General features: G+C 40.7%; 1 protein-coding gene across 3 annotated transcripts in view; it reads right to left on the bottom strand.

Annotated features, from left to right (window-relative positions):
* The window catches only part of RASA3 (RAS p21 protein activator 3), a 129,499-nt gene that overhangs the window by 44,010 nt on the left and 63,023 nt on the right, over positions 1-22,466 (bottom strand). For all 3 annotated transcript variants that reach the window (XM_052664739.1, XM_052664740.1, XM_052664741.1), the window contains exon 5: positions 12,530-12,606. In XM_052664739.1, the coding sequence (XP_052520699.1) occupies positions 12,530-12,606 (77 nt within the window). The remainder of the gene's footprint in view (positions 1-12,529; positions 12,607-22,466) is intronic.

Genomic DNA, 22,466 nt, shown 5'->3' with positions numbered 1-22,466 from the left:
GTAGACAACCTGCATGAACAGACCTCTATCTCTCCCAGTTAAGTGGGCCTGAAGAGAGCACATGTAGGAGAAAAGCATTGAAATTTCTTGCCAACAACACCCTTTGACCACGGGGTGCAGTAATCCTACTGGATCAAATCTCAACAACTCTTAAAGTGACAGTGGGGCACAAAGAAGAACAGGAAGGTGAGGGATGGGAATGAGATGACTTCAGCAAAGGCACTGACAGACTGAATGCCCAGCAAGTTTCCTCTCAGTACGATCTAGTACAAATATAATGTTTTTTTCTACTGAGTAATCTTTGACAACTCTTTCATACAGATTCTTGTATCACTGCTCTACCTAATTAAATGTATATACTCATAGCAGCAAATACACCTTCCTAAATGAAGAGATCAAATAAACTCAGAGGTCAAAAGAAACTAAGCAGTAGTTGTTCAATCTACATGGAGGCTACAACCTTTTGTATTTGGCATGCCTTAGCTCACCACAGGTAGGTACAACTTTTAATACTTTAGAAACATAACTTTGAAACAGGTCAGAATAACCTTTGACTTTATTTATATGAATAATCAGATGATATGTGGTCTTGATTAACAGTACTTATAATGAAAGGGTTTTAATCTTTCTTCCAGATGCAGTACTTGCATTGGGGAGTTGAAATTAAGCTGATTCATCACCTCTACTGAAACCTAACGTCAGTTAAGCTGTCAACCAAGTCCCAAAGTAATGCTGATGCACTGAATTAATTTTGATAAGAGAAATGGACTAAAGTTATGTGATTTACATCACAGCTCTCACGGAAATGCTCTCTTGTATGTAGAATTCTAGATATATTACTGATTATTTGATGCTGTCCAGATTTAGTCAGCTAAAAAAAAAACAACCCCCCTTAACTTATCCCATTGTGATTATAGACAGCACAGTAACCAAACAGACGAAAAACAACAAAACCTACACACAACTCATACGGTATCATACATCTAACTCAAATCACAGCATTCAATTCTGAAAAGCTACTTTTTATTAAAAGATAAAACACATTAAAAATGTGAAATTTAGATCAGTATTCAGGTACACCAAGTTTGTGAGGGGCAGCCAAGAAACACAGCTTTAGGAGTCTTTTCTCATTATCCAAAAAGAAAGACAGATCAGGCTTGCTAAGTTCAATTTATCTCAACTTTTCCAGCAAGGCACATAGAGCTATTCATTCCAAGATGCACAAACATCACAGCCATCAACAGACAAAGTTTATAATAAACTTTCCTAGGAAATTAACTAAAAATATACATTCCTTGATGTCTCTGATTTGGCAAGAGGAGAGATTAAATAGAATTCATAAACCATTCACGTAAAAAACAGCTGTCACAGAATATTGACTTAATATGTATGGATTTCTCCCCTGGTCCTACAGGGCCACTTACTCACACTTGATTATGCTAAAATTACCAAAATTCAGATGCACTGAAACAGCACACATGTAGGCAATACACGTGCAGCCTTTCAGAGCTGCTGTAACACTTTTCTAGCCCAACTGCTGTCCTTTCTTTTGATACATAGGCATGATACATAGGCATGGCTGTTGGTGCTCCTGGTTCCTGCCATAGCCTATCCCTTTATATCCCTTTATATCCCTTTATATAGCCTATCCCTTTATAGGCCTCAGCAGAAATGGGGACCATCTCTCCTGGAGATGAGCCATAGCATTTTGTGCCCAGAGGATCACATGCTGTGTACAACACAGGAACAACGTTTTGGGTCCTTGTGCAGAAACACAAATGGGTCATGCAGACATACTGTAACTTTAGCACTTTCCTCTGAAATAACACAGCTGTGAAGCAGCAGACTCCTCAGACTCTCCAGTATTTTTAAGACATAAGGAAAATACCCACCAGGCAATGATCCTGCCTGGTGTGTTCTCCTTTAAAAACGCATACATTTATTGCTTTTATAGATAGCGTTTCAAAGCATTCAATGATTTAGATTTTTCCAACTGAGGGCCTCACACCTGAATCACCACAGAATAATCCCCAGAAGATGACTGGAGAGGAAGGTACAGGATTTTAATGGAAGACAAAATACTTCGAGTAGCTGGATGGGATAAAGCACCAGGTGAAGTTTCCTGCACACTCAGAGCACACTAGATTGGCCAACCTGGTACCCTAGAAGGAATAAAGCAGGAAGCACGTTGTTGACAGTTTCCAATTGCACAGTGTCCCACTTTGCACTCTACCTTGAAAGCCCAGTCATGAGTTCTGTGCTCAGCTAAAAACCCACGGTAATCCATCCCAAAGATGGCAGCTTCACAAAGTGCAGTTACACAGTTGTCCTATACAACATTAAGATCTTTGGTGATGAGAAACAACACAAAGCATGATCTCTGTAAACAAATGCTTAATGTACTGTCACTTTAGAACTTCTTAGTGAAAAACGAGATGCAAATGAGGACATGGTCAGGTGGGCATTCTGGTATAACCAGATGTAATTAGTAGCCCACATCAACTTTATTATTCCACTTATTACACAAACAGTTCATACTTGCATTAAGTATATCCTTGTACTTGGGGACCAAAAGAAACCATGAGAACTGCAAAGTCTGACCTCCTTCATTTTGGTGATTAAATCTGCCAACTAGTCAAGTTGTGCCTGAGCTCGTAATATTCATTACACCCTCAGAGCACTTTCTTGAAAGAAATCAAGACCAAGCCCAAAGGACTCACAATGATAAAAACATCCTCACAGCATTCTACAGGAAATTGTTCACTGATTAATGATAATGAATAGCAACAAAAAAACTACTTGTTTCCCACTAGATCAGCCTTTAGCTTCCAATCATCGGGTGTCACTGTGGTAAGAATAGGTAATCATGCAATCAGAAGGTCCCTTCTCTGAGTACAATACACACTAAGGTTTCATCACTGTGAGGTTTTTCTTGCATAAATCAAACACTGTCACCCTAAGACACATTTGCCAGGTCTTCAGTTCCTCCTGTAGCTTTTCTGTGACTGTTTTCAAGTCTAACAGCATCCTTACAGCCTGACCTTCTCAAGATAAAGGCTCTGAGGAAATCCTATTTGCATTTTGCCAATCTCCCCAGGTGATTTTTGGAATCAGTCAGTGATTTTCACAAAACTTGAAAGAGTGGTAGAGATGTCAAAAGATGCTCTGGCCCTACATTTTGGTAAATCCACTAGCTGTGAAGAGAGCATCCCCAGGGAAGGAAGGGCTGCACGTGATAGTGGCTTGGTGAACCTTTGTAGCCTGAAACCCATCAGTACACACAGTGACAGGTACATACATTGTACCAAGTCAAATGTTTACACCAAGAAAAAGAAAATAACAAAAATAAAAAGGAGACATCTGATGATTTTAGCTATGTGACTCTGCAAAGCATTGGCTCATAACTAGCTAAGCTCCAGTACAACGACATACCCAGCAATGAGAATACGATTTCTAGGTCATCAGGATAGCGTTGGGAAAGATGGGGTTGGAAAATTTTCTCATTATTGTCACATACACAGGCAGACTTTTTGCCATCGCTTCCTCTCAACAAATAGTTCTGCAAACAATAGAGTTAATGAAGAGTGTTTCCTATGCATTGTGTACCAGGTCTCAGCTTTCCTTATACTTGAAAAAAAAGAATTTAAAAAAATGGAAATAAAAAGCCCAACTTCAACACCTGGGGCACTTTGACTTCCCCTTTGCCCTGCAGTTTCCTCTATTTGGAGCAGCTTCCTTTGCTGCTATCTAAACATCACCTTGTCAAGCACTGCTCCTGCAGCAACAGATAACAAGAAGTGTGATTTTAACTTCCATTGCATCCCATTGCACTGTCGCTTCAGAAGCTTCACTAACACTGGTTTTGGTTGGTAACTGTCACGAAAGCTACAGGAATTCCAGCAACCATTCAGAATGAAACAGCCTTTACGTTACACTACATACTATGTACATCAAAGAGCTTTTTGACACAGGCCACTGTTTTCTCCTAGGGACTCACCTCAAAAACAACTGGCTGCTCCAGATGATTGCCATCAGAGGACATCGCTGAAATGGGAAAGGCTGACACCTGGGGTAGTGCCAGTATCTCAAGGCGGTAACAACTCACAGATCTCAAAATTCACGTGCCTCTTACAAATACAGATCCAACAGGAATGCTCTTTAATGCTCTCAACCGTCTCTAACACTGTGACCTCATGTAGAGTTGGAAGTTAAAAATCATTTATTAGAAGGATTTATGCTTGAATACTTTGCTTCAATGTATAATCCCAGACGATGTTTACTCTGGCTAAAACAGGAAGTGCCGTCACGTTATTTAAACAGTGGCACCTATTGTTGAAATAGACTGGCCTAGAAAAGCTGCATTCCAGTCTTGCATTACAAAATAAGCCTTATATTTATTCCACAGTCAGGCTTCGATTCAATCTCAAAATGGTTAAGGTTTTGTTTTGTTTTTTAATGCTTGGTCTGCTGCCAAAAGGCCTAATCAAAAAAGATGCTCTTAATTAGTGCTACAAATAACCAGATACTTGCTTGTGACTTGAATGAACAGAAAGAATTTCAGAAACAGAGGAGAAGCACTGAAGAAATACTGAATACAAAAACAAAGGGTGAAACAGATACTTCAGTTAGTGGGAAATTAGGCAGCAGGAAAAGGTGATATTTATAGTCATAGGGAGTTTTGATGGAGACCACAAGAAGTCCAGAAAAGTTTTGGTGATGATAGAGAAGCAAAGAGGAGAGATCTCCTTAGATGGCAGGCATTTTATCCTCAACAGCACCAGAGCCAGGAGAAAGGAAAACCTATGTACTGTGCTAAAACCTTGAACAGAGAGTCATATCCATTCCTTCTCCATCACCTTCCCTATTCCCCAATACCGACAGCACTGCAGCACTTCATAATAAAATACCAGATACTGTGTGATTTCATCTGTGAGCAATTTTCCTCCATGAATTTGTTATGAAACACTGCAAGAATAAAAGCACAACTAGGATGCCACCCTGCAAGAAAAAGCATAACATGATGCAGGGTTTGCTCTCTAGAGAGAGGAGGCTGTGATGCATTTTAATGGATGCATACATTTATTGAAAATTAAGCCTTGAAACTACTTTATGCTCTCATTAGCATTCCTTACCAGCAGCAAATGAAAGTTGATTTTTTCAAAATCCCTTGATATAAACTGCGTTCAATCAATGCATTACGTTAAACCTCCCTGCTTGTAGTCAGCAATACCATTTCTTCCCTAACTGATTCAGCTCATATTTTGGACAGGAACATAAGCTTCATTTGACCCTGAAGCAAGTTCAAACCTGGCTGTAGGCTGCCCTTCTGTGCAGTGGAGTAGAAATTTATCTAAAGCAGCATACAAACATTATGTTCCTTGAACAGAGAAACAGCAAACCCATGTGGCAAGGTGGTTCATGGACTGAATGTGAATGGAATGCAACTTCCAATTTGGAAAAGAGAAATACTGGATGGTGCAGCACCCTCAAGAGAGGGTCAAACCCTGCGCTTACAAATAACTAGAGCTCTCCATTTCAAAACTGGGATTCACATCTACCCTACTACAGCAAACTGGAGTACTGGGAAAGACTGAATCGTCTTGTGGCAATAAAGAGCCCCAGAGTTTTCTGCACTGAAATGGCATGCAAAGCAAGCAAACAAAACAAAACAAACAACAACAAAACAACAAAAACAGCACAGAAAAGCATATCTAAAACTTTTCTACCCTTTCTGAACTCCTGTTTTCCGCTCTTATCAGCATCACAGATACAGCCATGACAAAAAAAGCAGACACATTTTGCTCTTCTGTGTCACAGACACAACACAGTCCCGCATTTCAAAGTTCTCTTGCTAATCCAACCCTTCTGACGCTTTCTTAACCAATTCCTGGGATCTGATGAAGATCGTTATCTAGAGGAAAGAAAACTTGTTCCATCATAAATGAGAAAAACAGGAAGGAACCTAATTAGTAAAGAAAAGTTTCCAGCTCAAAGCTGACTCAAAGATTATGCCTATTTGTTTTTATTTTATACATTTAAATATATTCCATGGATGAAAGACAAGCTACACTCCTGTAGTTTTTCAAGGCACCTCCAAACACAATCACTGGTGACAACAGCAAACCTTCACTAGTCAAGATGGGATCATGTTTTCCCCTAATTCTTAAGTTAGGATTCAGACTGCTAATCCATAAACAGGAATAGCCTTTATCTCAGCTCTTCCAACTAGACTTGGTACACAGAGGTTGACCACTTGAAATTTTCAAAACAGAGTATCATTTCTCTTAACCTAAGAAATGCCATGTTGCTGTGATAAGAGAATTTTAAGTTACAGAAAGCCAGGCTGATTTAGGTCACTGGCTGCTAACCTGTAAGCAACATGCTGCCCACACCACTTTCCAGCAAAGCTCATGTGAGCAGTTAGAAAGCAGATGCTGCCTACTGCACAGTCTGTGCTCTACCCACATGGCAGCCAAGGCTGGGCTACAGTCACTGTGTCTCAGCACACGCAAAGCTAAGCAGAGACCGCTTTAAAGACACTTGACAAATGACTCTCTCCTTACCTTCCCCCTTTCCTCTTCAGAAGAGCTTTTAAAGCTCCTCAACACCCACAGATCACTCACTATTCTCTTAATGACCTCTGAAGTGTTTATTTTAGAGATGTTGTATCTACTTATTGTTTCCTTTCCTGCATGCCCTTGCAAGCACAGCCCATTTAACTGTGTCCCATATGGTCAGAATGCATCTCAGACAGTTCGAAAGAATTGCACCGCATTTAAGTTCAATTCATAAATTAATGTAGAGCAGTCAAATCCTCCACACCATGACTACACTCCCTACACACTCACTACAAATGCTTCATTTATCAAATAAAACTTTGGCATTGCTTGTGTATTTGCAGACTTGTGCACCACTCAATGGAAAACTGTGTCCCTACGTATGGAAGACGGTGGCTGCTTCAACTGCATAGATTTACCATGACAGAGAGAAAGAACAAAAGTAAGAGCAGAGGGGTGGAAAGTTCTCCAAAGTAGACATTTCCAAGCTTTTTTAAACCTAAGAGAGAGACAAGACATAAGACAACACTTGAAGGAGCAGCTGGGGACACTGAATAAATACAGACATTTAAATGTGACTAATTACATACACATGCTGGAATTCTCAGAGGAATATCAGGGAGCCAGACTCCCAGCTCAGGCTGACTTTCAACAGGAGCTCAGTGGCCTGTCCCTCTAGGCATTCTGGAAGTCAGACGTCATCTTGCTAAATACAGAACGCCGCTTCTAAATGTTGCCTCTGGTAGTATAATCAAAGCAAAGCCTACAGACTTTCTACAAAGTTATCTGCAGGAACCCTTTCCTTTATTAAATATTGAGCCCTTCTGTTTGTTAAATAAATAAAAATGCACACATCTACTGATCATAACCTACACTCTTCTGCAAGATGACAGACAGCTGGAACAGCTCAGAGGTCTTAGGCCTCTGACAGACCACCTTTCTGTGCTGAACACAAACAGACTGCACAGGTTCTGCTTTAAAGATGGTAGGCAACGTTCTACAAAAGGTCTAGGGCTCCTTTCTGAGCACTAGTGTTGTGAAGATGGAAGGATATCTGCATATGGAAAGTGGAGACTGAAAAAATCAAAGGGAGAAGCACAATCCATTGTTTTCCAAAGGCAGTCATGGAATACAGATACACACAAACTGCTCATGACTCAGTCCAAATGTTTAAAACTGGCATGGCTGTGGGAGCATCCTTCCCTGTTACTCGCTGCTCATTTTATGTCTTTTGCACTGGAGAATGGTGTAGTTTCTTGGATGCACAGGACTAAGGCCTGATTCAACTTAAAAAACGTGAGGGCTAAAAAATAAAATATACCACTGCTCAAGCAGCAGCCAAGAACCTTGTGTCACCACAAATGATAGGTATGGACACAAGCAAGGAGGCATAGGAGTTCTGAGCACTTAATTCCATAGCCTCATTATCTTAAAACATTCACAAAGATATACATCCCTGGCATATGACAAAGCACTTGACAGGTAAGAGATGGCCTTCATTTAACAGCTAGTTAAAGGTAAAGCTAGATGCTGGTAGCAATAAAAAGCAGCAGCTGACTGAGGTCCAGGAAGGCTGTTGTTCTAAACAGCGCGGGAAAAGACAACCTGAGATGACCTGCGAGTGAAGAAACCAGAACCTACAGAGGGAGAAACCAGAACCTACAGATTAAGACCTTTTCTTAGCATACTTACGTATAGCATACATACGTACTCATGATGGCTCATTTCATGGCACAACTGTAGTTAGCATAAATGCAGTTACACAAAGATACCAGGCTGTGAAGCCCATACATGTCTTCTTTTACTTGACAAGCACTGGAGCTCTGTGCTCAATAGGCTGAGTCTGTGCTCATTAGGCTGAAGGCATTCTCTCTCTGTATGGCATGAACATACATCAGTTGAACTGGATGATCTTTGACTGCACGTTCCAACCGAACTATTCTAACAAAACACTTCATTCCAAATCCTTTAACAAGGACATGAGGGACCCAAAGAGTCTCAGTTGATACTTTGCCCAACTCAGTGACTAGGACCACCAAGTTTCACAGCAATTCCACAGAGGGAAACCCAAGAGTAGCAAAGAACTCCCTGATGAAGCACGCAAGAAGTGAGAGCTCTGGTTTTCACTGAAGATGACAGCAGGAGCCGCCTGGGGACACAAGAAGTCTGAGTGTGGTGCCTGCATCTGTATTGTCAGTGTAACTTTTAAATCCACTAAGCTTCTCCTTATAATCTCTTTTACAGAGATTCAGTCCAAGAGATTGTGCTGTAGCAGCTGGCAGAAACTAGGGCCTGGGAAGGGTTCTAATGAAGCACAACAGCTTAGTGGTTTAGGGCTAAATGAAAGTACTGAATGCTTCCTAGGGAGAAGCTATTAGGTAACAGTTTTGAACTCATTTTTTTTTTTGCTTCCTCTGCGGAGTCTAAGGAATCTCACATACCTTTCACGTTTTAAATAATCTACTACTTAATGCTCAAGAGCTCAGTACTTAGCAATTTTAATTTGCTTTTCCATTCAGATGAATTTTGCCATCCTCTCATTGAGCTAATTGTTCACAGCACGCTCCACAGGGCTGCAGACTGCTGAGCAAAGGCCCCAGCTGCTGTCAAGATATTCCAGAAAATAGTGGTGGTGGCAATGCACACAGGGCTCAGTACTGAAGATATGACCTCTGGGTGAGCTGGTAAGACAACTCATGTTTATTCATTTGATAGGCAAAAATAAGTTTTCCAATTAGTCCTAGTTTTTATTCAGACTACATATGTGTCTGTAAAATTAAAGCATTATGCCAGCGCTTAAAAAGGCAAAAGTCTTCAAGGTATTTTTAAATAGTTGCTCACTGGAAGCAGTTTTTTGTTCTCCTGGATTGTTTAATCAGCTTTATCTATGTGTAGCTTGCAGAATAATCACTTTCCTGCCTCCAAGAGTCCCAAAATTCATCTAAGGAGAAAAAAAAAAAAGGAAAAAAGTATAGGAAGTCAAGGAAGTTCACAGGATGACAAGCTCACAGTTGTCACAGTTTTACACCTTTGTTTTGTTTCTGCACTGCAACAAATGCATGAGCTGTTCAAAAAACAAAAAACAAAAAAAATAAATCAACAGTTATTTTCACCACATTCATCTGGTAGCTGCACTCCTCTAATTCACCCAGTCTCTACTTTTACTTCATGAATCACCTACAACAAAGGTTCTGCCTCCCATCTTTGCCATTCTTCTCACTTGGCAACTTCTGGTTCCATATCGATCTAGTGAAGCATTGCTTAATTACTGCTCTTCTTTCTTGCATGTCTATGCACTACAACCAAAATACCTATGAACAAACCTGAAATTGACTTCAGACAGTGTTGAAAAGCATTATAAAGCTGCAGTTTGCTGTATATCTCCCTAATAAAAATGTGCACCTTGAAGAAAATGCCAAATGACATTCTGTGCTTTTCTTCCTGATGTAATCATACCCCTTTCCTTTTCCATAGTATTCCCTGTGTCTTTCTCATTCGTAAGACATTCTTAAGACAGACTGCCATAAAAACCTGCACCAATAGAACTACATACTCTAGAAAGATTTTTATTTCTGAATTCCCTCCGATCTACCACCCAAATAACAAATAGCTGTGGAAACTAGCCAATGCCAAACAGAGTGCTTGGATTGCAGGAAGACTCCAGACTGCAGGAAGAAAAGATACCTTCAGCAGACAAAAGACTGCATGGGATCTGATTTTCAGGTTTTGTTTTTAAGACCCAAGAGCTTGATCTAAGTTTAAAAACAAAAAAACAAATACCTCTGAGCATTACAGGCCGGTGGCTAAAACCTTGGAATTTTCACACACATTTCAGTTAATACGTTGTTTTTACTGAACAATACATCCAAAACCAAAATTACAGAATGCTGTGTAAGCCATTCAAAGTATTTTCTTTGTACTGAACAGAGTAAAAGGAATAGTCTTTAAAGCAAGGCCACAAAGGCAAGAATTTGATTTAAAATCTGGCTTGTCAAATGAATAGAAAGGTAGAAAAAAATGCTGCATCAGAAGTTGATACTGCCTTATTGCTCTCCATGAAGCAAAAAACTGTACATTTAAGACTTTAAGAAGGACCATTTCAGACTTGTATTTCTAGCATTTCAGGAATATCACTGGAAAAAAGGATTGGGATTGCAATGTTACCAAGATCTGATTTAACTGAAGACAAAATCTGGCTGTGGTATGGCATACTCCCTCAAAACAAAAACAAAGTGAGAAAAACACTTTTGAAAGTCCTTCAGTATATCACCTAACTATTCAAAACAGATCATGGTGAGAGTGAAAGGATGTTCCATGTAATCTCTGCTGGCAAAGAGTCAGACTCCCCATGGTGTTACCTCACAGCTGGAGTTCAAAGGATAAAGACAGAGGCCTTTCCTGCTGCTCTGCACCACGTAAGAGTGCTCTGCTCACTTCCAGAAAGACTAAAGCAAATGAAACTGATAATTGGAATAATTCTGCTCCTTTTCCCTCTCTAGGCACACTATCCTCTGGGCCTGCTGCGAGGAACAGTCCAAGTGTAGTGATAAGCTCACTGGTCCAAACACCCCATATACACACCTGCCCTCACATAGGTGACAGACAGTGCAGTAGGACAACAAACCATCCTTTTCCACTTTTCATTTCCCCCTCTCCTGCAAAGCCCTAGGATCTATGACAACAGAAATAACGCTTCAGCAAAAGATGCCAGCCTAGGACACAATAGTTTCAGATTTGACAGATTTGAACAGATTTGAAACAGTTTCTCAGAAACACCATGACTTGGTCATATTCAAATTATAAAATGGCAAAAGACACAAAAAAGAGTCCTCAAGCAGTAGTTAAACGAAGGCTGAGGCCTTCAACATGATGTACAGCTATATTGACATGGCAACTTTAGACCTCAAAGAGGTACAGCTCTGTTCAAGTGGTATGTGTTAGCAAAAGCCCTGGAGATCAGTGCCTACACAGCAAATTTTACCATGCTTCATCAGATTTTTATGTTGTTTTTTTTTTTTTTAACTGGCAGACTACAGAGCAGAAGATTTCAAAGATGCCTACTCACAGAGCTTTGGTAGGGACTATGTGCCTAGAAAAGACATACACAGGCATACAAGATCACAAACTCCATATGTTCCCGTGAGCCTAGAAGTATGGAGATCAACCTCCTGGAACACCTGCATTTGCTAATAGATCCCAGCTGCAAAGACTACTGTATCTTTTTAAGCAAAGCCTTTGCAGAGGCAACAACAAAGAAATGTCAAATATTGGTCTGAAAATAAGGTTGGTCACAATTTCACTAGCAGAGCATTTCTCTATTGAAATAATTACCAAGCAGCTGGAAATGTATGATACTAACACTTCAATTTTGATGACATTCTGCCACACACAGAACACAAGGTAGATTTCTGACAGAAGCCAACCAGTACTGCCACTGCTCCTGAAGTAACCGTCTGAAAGGTCTGTTACGGTCACTGGGCAATGGCCTTCTGACTCCTCGTATGAAGGCAAAATCTTGATGTCTATTTGAGTCCTAGGTTTCAGGTAATTTAAGTGAGATTCTGAGACTGCTTTAATAACTGATGGCAGACTTTTGTTTGTTGAGTCAGCTTTGTAACACCCTGTTACCACATAAGCTACGCTACAACTTCACTTAACTAGTAACGCCCTTAAAATGCAAATCAGAAGGATATTAGCCTTGGATGTGTTTTCACGATTTCTAAAATGACTGATTTATTAACATTTAAAGTGTTAGGAAGAAAATCATGTCAATTACATGCAGAAAAGGAGAACAAAACAAATCTCATCCCGTAAAAAAATGCATATGAATATCGCTGATTAACAAAGCCGTAACTAAGATCTGACCCTGAGAACGTCGAATTTCCAGTCAATGCCACGATTCCCCAAACGATTCTAAAATGAACCGCTGCATACTGTATGTAACTGCATTTCCTCATAGCTTTAAGTCCTACCGTGTTGCGAGCTTATGGCAGACGACACCGGTGTCTGTTATGACTTCGCTCAGTCTCAGCTCCAGGTGGACCTTTCCCTGAAACCGACAAAAAATGACGCGTGAAAAATCATGTGCGTACCCAGCCACGCCATTCCAACTGGAAACAAAACGAGTTGGTTAACACAAGCAATTGCAGGAGAGGTTTAAAGATTAGTTAACAGTTGTGCAGCTGACATATTTTATTTCTTAAGGAATCCAGTTCTACAGCCACTTGATTTCAGTGCATCATCCTTCATTTCCACCCCACCCTTTTTTATTTCTGTGTGTTTTACTAACTGAGGGAAATGGTGTGTCTGCGATTTGGAGACAAAATATTTTGTCGTAGCTTTATTTGTATTTAGCATTTTAAATATCAAACAAAGATCTCCAGCACAATCACTGAAAAGGTATCACATCAGTGTGTTATAAATTGTTATAAATTTCTGTACCTAAATGGAGCCTATGAACAGGAGGGGAGTCAACTCTTTGAAAGGGTAGATAACTGCAGGACAAGGGGAAATTATTTTTAAGTTGAGGGAGGGAAGATTTAGGCTGGATGTCAGGGGGAAGTTCTTTACAGAGAGAGTGGTGAGGTGCTGGAACAGGCTGCCCAGAGAGGCTGTGGATGCCCCATCCCTGGAGGTATTCAAGGCCAGGTTGGATGGGGCCCTGGGCAGCCTGGTCCAGTATTAAATGGGGAGGTTGGTGGCCCTGCATGTGGCAGGGGGGTTGGAGATTCATGATCCTTGAGCTCTCTTCCAATCCGGGCCATTCTGAGATTCTGTGATTCTGTGATTAAAACATTGGAAAACTGAAGGGGCCAAAAATTAAGAAATAAGATAAAATTTTGATACAAGTTCCAGTAAAATTACAGAGGGCAACTAAAGAGAAAAAAAAAAAGTCAATCACATCACTAGCATTCATAGCATCAACTTGCTATATAGTCTTCAACTCCAAACTGTCACACTGAATTTATTGCAACTTGGGCCAAAATCTGATGCTCTAACACGCCAAGAAAATAAAGTCAAATCACAAATACAGACTGCACTACCCTCATTAGGTCTATTACATTTCAAAACACGTGCATCTGGTTCCACTGGCAAAAACTATTACCATATATGGATAGAGTAAACAGAAAATAAATTTTGTTGTTAATCTGTTCTGACATGCCAGTGTTGTCCAATCATCTTTTTTTCTATCATGATGGCCAAAATTGAGTCATTCATCTTTAAAACTACTTCCACTCCACCCTTGTTACCAAAGCACCCTAAAACGTACCCCACTAGCTCTAATGTAGGTGGAATTGTTGACTCAATGTTATCTCGACTCACATTGCCAACCCTTTTGTAATATCTTCCAGATCTGACTTCTCCTCTTTTTTCACATCACCAGAACTCCAGCCAAAGGATGCCTATCCTGCGAAACAGAAGTGACTGAAGATCAAACCCTGACCCTTACTTGTATTATGTTGTTAAGATCCACCTCCTTTGCAGCAAATTCGTCTGGAAGAAAGCTGGTGAAAGCAGATGGAAGTAGAGCGGGGAGTGCACTAACAAATGGCACAGACACTCAGAAGTTCAGCTCAAGCTCATTTCCCAGCCCTCCTACGTTTAGCAGTACAAACAAACTCTGAATCATAGAATCATAAAGGCTGGAAAAGACCTCTCAGCTCATCTAGTTCAATTGTCAGCCCATCACCACCATGCTTGCTACCATATTACTCAGTGCCATATCTCCATGTCTTTTGAACACCTCCAGGTATCCTGTCTCCACCACCTTCCAGGGCAGCCTGTGCAAATGCCTCACACTCCCTCTGTGAAGCCAGTGCCTGAAGGCTTGTCCCGAGGAAATCAGTGAATAACAGCATTTATTACTGCAGTAGTCTCTTCTTCCTTCCTTCAATACACTCCCTACTAGAGACTAGTTTTACTGCACAATGCTGAATTCACTTCATGCTTCCTTGTTTTCCTATGGCAAATGACACTGCTGTTCGTACAGAAAACAAGAAAACAAGGTCCCTCCAAGCTATATAAATGAAATCCCATGGAGCTTGTGTCTCATACTCCTGATTTTTCATGTCCATTTTAACGAAGAAATCAATCCCCTCCTTTATCCTTACACTGCACACAAACTTCAACCTATGTCATTTCGTTCCCAAACTGAGCCTGTCCTCATGAACAAGGGAAGCATTTCCTGCACAAATGCATAAGGCCACTTCTAGATCCACCTGTTTAAAACTTTTTCCTGCTACAGAGACAATCATACATACAGGTACCAGGAACTAAGAAGAGCTGGCTGAGTGCGTGGAGTACGCAGAACAGCTTTCTGGCTTTATTTTCCAGTGTTCTTCAATGTTTTTCACTGCTCTCTCTTCCACATTTTTTAATCACTAGAGCTAAACTATGGAGCTCTAGAGAACTAATTTAGATTATGAACCTGTATAACCACTGCTGCCACCTTTGTTGATATCCTCCATATTATCTTCATCAGAGAAACCAGCAATGAGCTTTGAAGGAGTTAAGAGACAGGGAAAGAGATTTAGGAACTTTAGAGAAAATATCCTCTTGTAGAAAAACGCCAAGAAGGTAAAGTGTTTTTACAGAGATACATCTGCTGATCTCTCTAAGGAAATAAAGAATGCTTTCATACACTTTAGTGAGCTTGAATGTAAACCTGTTTACAGTGCCAGTTTGCTAGATGCAGCTCAAATTAAGTAATTATAACAGAAGATGCCTACTTCCAAAATTAAGCTCCAAAAATGCTCTCGAGTAAGCAGCACTTCACACATTTTCCCAACTACATTAAGAAAAAATACAGTGCAACCTCCTCCAGGCTGAAAGCCAGTGTTTCTTTTAGCTCTCATTTTTCTCTGGAGAAGACTCAGAAAATGGCCAGCTGCTGAGAAAGTGACTCAAAGCTTCAAATAGCAAAACGAAGGTCACAAGATCACTCAGCCTGGCAGCCTTGTGACTATTCCCAGACAACTTCCTTACTTCCAATTAAAAACTCAAATATGTAAGTATATTTAAATAAGGCTTATTTTATATATTTAAATACGTAACTTACTTGCAGGCTTAACTCATAGAAAATGTTACTTCTATGTAAACAGCGTGCTTTTTGTCAAATCACTAGTGCTGTTAGACAAAACATAAGTAAGTTTACTTCCTCACAATGCTAGTTGTTGGCTTACAAAGATAGCATGTTTTTCCAAGAGAGGACAGAAAACCATGCAATAAATCAGTACTATAAAAATCAAGACTTAGCAGAAGGTCAGCTAATCATCTATACTGAACTCAATGTAACAAACAGAAAGATTATGTATTTACATACAGTTTAACTCAACAGAACATCAACAGTTACAATATCAAATATATCTGTATTTTTTATTACTATAAGAACTACTATAATAACAGGTAGAACCTTCAACTGTATTAGGTGCCCACAGCTGATGACAGCATTTGTAAGCAGGAACAATCAGACAGTGAAGCAGAATACAACGTATGGAGCCCCCGTTCTGCACCTGAAGCATCATGCCTTGGTTCTGAGACAATCTTTGTTATGGATCCAAGGACTAAAACCAGGATCAGTCCCAAGCCTGTGTCCTATCAGAAAGAAGGTTTGGGTTGTTTTTTTTTTTCCTTTATTACAACAAACAAACTCAGAAAAGAATCTGAAGGTTTGACAACTTTGAAGTAGAATGTGTTAACTAAAACATTTACATAGAAAATACATCAGGATGTTCCTAGAAACGACTACATTCATTAGCATACACTTCACATTCGGAAGAGTAGGATTTTTTTCAAGGAACGAGCTGCTGAAGGAGTATCAACTCAATTGCTGAACAACACTTCATTTTTCATAAACTCAAGATGATATAGATGGGTGGGTTGATAGGTCAAATGTCCTTCCTACTCACATCCAGAACTCCATAATGGAACCAGTCAGGTTCCATTTTTCAGTTCCTGATTAAAGAAGTCATCAGTAGATTGAATTTCTTGCAGGCAAGTAAAGAACACTCAAAAGGAAATCAGTAATGAACAAAACACTCAAAAGGCCATCCTAAGAAAAAATACACGCTTGTTAAAGATTGCCTTTCCTAAGAAAATAACAGAATTAAGTTCTAGTCTTGTTAACAAGTCATGTTAATGCTACCAAGCATCAAGAAATACACCACACAAATGACTGAAAAACAAACTGAAGCTAATCATAACCTTGCAAAGGGAAGAAAAACAGAATCCAAGTTCTGTTTTTACCGTTACAGGAAAAGCTTGTCTACACCATTTCATTTCTCCTTGGAATGTAACTGTAAGTTACTGAAGACGGAAACACCAGAAGACAGCTGTACAGTAAGTAGAAGCATACAGACACTACTTACCTGTATCACATTTCCAGCAGTTGCAAATTTCTGCTTTAACTTAAAGACAGTATGTCGAGTGAGGAAAGAAAACACGTAACTACAAATTATCCTACGGTTATTGTTTTGACAGAGTTCTGCCACGCTGGTATGAGTCGCTTTTAACATTTTTAGCAAAGGCTGGGCCTCAGAGGCAGCATCCCCACAGTGCAGGAGATGGAGGGACACATTGCTTGGCACACCACGTTTCTTAGTGAAGTAATGAGCACACATTTTAAGCTGAAATTTAACTCACACCCTACAGCTCTGTGATTGAGAGTTAATTCAATTTTTCCCTGGGTCTGATCTTTGCGATCCAGGGAAAAAGTTAAAAAAAAAAAACAAAACAGCACTGACAAATACTAGGAATCTCTAAGCCGCTTCCTAAGCTCCAGCAAATGCACAAAGTACTCTTGACAGTCTGCTGAAGTTTGAAAAACAGGAGTTAACCTAACACATTAAGTCATATCTTTAAGGAAGTATCAACTACATCTCCACTAAGTGCATTCTTTTTGTACTGTGGGACACTTTTCAAAAATACTTCACCGTTAAAAAGTGAAGATGTTAACAACATATATATCGCTAACTCTAAACAACAATATACAAAATATCCAAATTTGCTTGGATGAATATAAAATACCAAGACAACTATTGTCACATATGAGGATCATATGCAAAATAACAATAGAAGATACCAGAAGACTGGTAAAAAAATGTACCAATCAAGGCTGCTGGACATCTGATGGTCACCCATCATTCCAGTTCTCACTAGTCTACCTTTGTTGCACACTTTTCACCTCTAAAGTGAGAGCGTGTGTGCATGGAAGTTTTCAAAGCTTTATCCCACATGGGGACCCTTATTCCAGCACAGCTCAATCGGATCAGCTCTGCAGCTCAGCTCAACCCTGCTCATTGCTCAGAAGTACAGGAAGAGGGACTGGGACCCTCCTTTAGCTCTTCACTCTTCCTCCTGCTGGTACAGAACGGCTGCAAGCAGTATCACTCCAACTCTTAAAGATGAAGAAGGGAAGAGATGGAACAGGAATGGGTTGTGGGAGAGGGCTGGGCAAAGCAGATGACACGAACTGGCCCATGGCCAATACCAGCATCTCATTATTTTGGAATCTCGTAACTTGAGGATTGTAACATCCCCTGTGACGTTGGTTTACTTTCCCTTGCTACAGGAAAATCACTGCTAGGCATTTCACTGAAAGCAGTCTGCAGAAAGGAGGCTTGGAAAAACTTGCTTTTGTACAGATACCATTGGAAACGATGGGATGAGCTGTACTGTTGCTGTATCTGTCTTTCCAAATTTTTTTTCAGGCAAAAGTAACTAGATCCAGTCCATTTTGACACCCTCTTGGGCAGCTTTCTGAGATGTCATTTTCTGGCATTGGTAAAGCTTAGAAACAAACAATAAAACCTACCAATTTCTAACGGCTCATTAAGTGCTGTCTGTGAGGTAATGGAAGAAAGAGTAATGGTGCAGTCTGTGCTTTCAGTAAATCCAGCTCTGCAATACGAAGCCCCATCTAAGGTCACAACACAACAGTATGCCTGGGTCAGAAGGGTGAGCTTGTCTGCTTTGCTGCCTGCATCTGCTGCTGTAAAAACTTCTCCTTTAGCAGAGGACAGCAGGCAGCTGGGAAAGGTGTAAGGGTCAGGCTCCAGATCACCTCAGATGGGTTGTTGGACCACAGTGCTGCACACAAAGATCTGGAATAAAATCCAGACTGTTACTGATGAAAGTATAACAGATCTAATAAACACTGAATGGATTTGTAACTGCTATGCAGAGCAGAACTGATGTCTGGTCAGTCTCTATATGTGCAAACAAATGCAAGCTCGTCACAACCACTCAGTAACTGACAAAGCACCTTCACATGGCGCAGCGTTAACCCTTACAATTTTCCAAAGGAAGAATATGATCAAAAATCTTGTAACTTGTCAGCCCTGAAAGTGTCCCTCTCAAATACTTTGATACGATAAATGATGCAACTATCAGGCACCTGATTTTTTTCCTCAGACAAATTGTGCTCTGCAGATGGAGAATCCAGGTATGTTTTTTGAAACAATGCAAAGTTATTATTCATCAGTAGGTGCTCTGCGCCACACGCCATGTTTCTTGGCTAGCTTTTGAGAAGTAACAGAGCAAAACCAGATAGACTGTGTTGCCTGTCTGTGCTGGTAAGTCTGAACTCAGTGCTCTCACATCCACATAGGGAGGAAGTCTTGTCACCATTGTGGTTTCACCCTGATGGGCAGCTAAATTCCACCATATCATTCTCTCACTCCTCCTCCTTAAAAGAATAGGGAGAGAAAATACGAAAGAAACTAAGGTTTGGGAGAAGGACATGGAGACTGCTCACCAATTACCACCACAGACAAAACAGAATCACCACAAGGAGATTAAGATATTTTATTTTCTATTCCTAACAGATTAGAGCAGTGAGAACTATAAGCAGATTAAAAACACGTTCCCCCTATCCAACCTCTTCTATCTCCTCCCCTCAAGCAGCACAGAGGAAAAAGAAATAGAGGCAGCTATCAGTCCATAACATTGTTGCTGCCACTCCTCCATGATCACTCTGCCCTTACTCCACAAGGGCTTCCGTCCGTCCTGAGCTGATCCCCATGGGATTCCCACAGGCTGCAGCTCCCCCAGCACTCAGCAACTTGGCTCCACACCACAGGGCCTACCCTTAAGGCATTGCTTCATATGGGTCCCCATGGGCAGAGCCCCCCCGGCCCTCTTGCCCCACTGTAGGCCCCTCTCCAGTCCTACTCCTGCAGGGCTCTCTATGGGCCTCCTCCACTGCTGCCCCACAAGCTCCTCAATGGCCGGCTGCACATGGACAACTGCTCAGCACGGAGTCCATGGGCTGTGGGGCCACTGCCTGCTCCTCCAAGGCCCTCTCCTGGGCTGCAGGAGCTTCTGCTCCATGCCTGGAGCACCTCCTGCCCTCCTCCTGCACTGACCCTGGTGCCTACAGGGCCATTTACCTCACATTTCTCACTCCTCTCCCAGCTGCTGTAGAAAAGCAGTTCTCCCTTCCTTACTCTGCTCTCCCAGAGCACACCCAGCATTGCTTGTGGCTCAGCTCTGGCAGTGGAGGCTCCCTTTGCAGCAGCTGGAGCTGGCTGTGACAGCCATGGGGCACCGCTGGGCTCTGCTCACAGCTTCAAAACCCCTAACATGTAAACTCAATACAGCAACAAAGCAGGATCAGGTTAATAAACATTCCTTTTTATCAACATGGACATTCTTATGAAACATTTAAACATCAGTAAGTAATTCAGTTCTCTGAAATAATTATACTGGTAGGCATGCAGCCTTGAGAATCTTCCCACTTTATCAAAACAGAGATTTCACATCTTTTCAAAACAACTCAAAGAGGGGAAATCTAAAACCCACTGTTCATTTAAAAAGAGGGTAACACCCATTTATTTCCTGCCTGTGGTGGAAAGCCGATACCAAATCTGGAAGCAGCTTCTTCTTTTTAGATTTGCATACAGTCATGCTTACAGTGGGGTTGCACAGAATGTGTCGGTGACTCATCTTCATGCCAGAAGAATTTAAATATCTACATAAACACTGTTAATTTCAGAGTTGGACAGTAGGCATGCAATGCTCTTCACTGTTCAACAGAGCAGACATTTCTATCAGTCACTGGAGTGCTATCACCCTAATACAGTTGCTCCTAAAGACAATTTGCTTAACCTCATTTATCTTCGAGCCCATATACTCCAGAAAAGTAACAATTAACATTGGAACCATTCAAGTTCAGTACAGTTTGCTCTCTGCATATATAAATTAATTCTTTTTATAGAACAGGAAACAGACAGACACAGGGAAAGACCATGGCAACTTCCACAATATTATGAAAGTAGGGCAAAAGAAAGCAATGGCAACACATCCCCAACCTCCTCTGATGATCTGGGATCAACTTCTTCAACTGACAAACAGGACTGAATTTAGTAGAGCTAATTCAAAAGCTTGTGGTGAAATCCTGGCTCTGCTGAAATAGTGGCAAGCCTCCCACCCTGGCAAGCCAGGATTTCATTCATGAAGCTTGATGCATGGAATACAGATGCTGCTTTCAATGGGAAGGTGCTGACAAAGGAGTAGAGTTTTTCTGAGCAGCACACCGTGCCCTGAATATATTCTTCCATCTAAAATACAGCATTACAGAGCCAGTAGTGATTTTCAGCAACAAAAGTGATTTCCATAGATTTCTACCTACAAAAGGATTATATACGTATTCTTCAGTTATACCTATGTCCAATGTTTTCCACTCTTAATGTACAGCCCACTGACCGATAGTTATATTACTCCACACTCGACAACAGGCACAGTTCAACAGAATGAAAGGCCTGGATAAGCAAAATGCTAATGTAGTAGCCAAGGAAAGGACTTTTGGTGTTTGAAGAAATTATTTCTTAACATCACTAAATTTTTCACACAAGGTCTTGAATACAAGAAGGTTAAAACGCGAGACAATCTGCTTCCTCAGTGTTGGTTTTCTGCCTCTTACATACTTTTAATAACTCAGTAGATACATTTCAGACACATCAAAGCTCTTATGAGAAGGAAAGGGAAATGAGCAATTTTTAAGTTTTCATGTCAGGCTTTACTTGTGTTATTTTTTTTAGGTCCTCTTCTAATTTTACGTAAGACCTTGAGCATGACTGGCTTTGAAAAAACACTGCCATTAATACTGAGAACTCTGTTGCAAGAGAACATGACCATTCTACATTTGTCACTGCTGTGGAGGAAGCAACTCAAAGAACACTTGAAAATGGGATCTTTTTAAAGCAAGAGCCTGCATAGGAAAACATGTCAGAATGCAACTCTCCCTGTATTTTTCTCCCTCTCACATACACTGACTATATTGTTTGGAACACACTAGTGCATTCTGATATTAGAATGTCTCTGGTTCTTATCATACAAAAATATCATAGAATGGCTTGGGTTGGAAGGGACCTCAAAGATCATCTATCTAGTTTCAACCCAACTGCCATAGGCAGGGTAATCATTTCACTGATTACATATGCACAAAGGGTATTTGGGTTGCAGAGTTCAAGCTTCAGAAAACAGATTGAACTGTGAAGGGCTGAAGTTACCATGGGGGGGGGGGAAAAAAAAAAAAGAAAACTGCTAAGAGACCTTTTCTGGTTTTGAAAGGTCAGATGTGTGCTTGGGATCAGACTTTACTGAGAGCATATGGACCACTGGGAGAACCTGTCATCTACTGCCCCAGGCAAATAGTGAATCAGTTATTGTCAAGTAAACTTCTGCATGTGGAAGAAAGGCAATCATTTATGGATCAGGAGACACGTACACCCAGCAGCATAGCAAATTTTTGCTTCCAGTTATCAAAATGCATGAGAATGAGAAAACGGCAAGTCCTGAAAGACAAACAGCTAGCAGAGACACTGTATGGGAAGTGTGCAAGACCATGCTTTTACTGAGTGCAAACAGCTTACCAACTTCTGTCCTCTGCTGTCAATCCTTCCACTCCCA

This window comes from Tympanuchus pallidicinctus, unplaced genomic scaffold, assembly GCF_026119805.1.
Source record: "Tympanuchus pallidicinctus isolate F22 unplaced genomic scaffold, pur_lepc_1.0 scaffold6, whole genome shotgun sequence".
Taxonomy (NCBI): Eukaryota; Metazoa; Chordata; class Aves; order Galliformes; family Phasianidae; genus Tympanuchus; species Tympanuchus pallidicinctus.
This window is presented reverse-complemented; position numbering and strand designations above follow the sequence as displayed.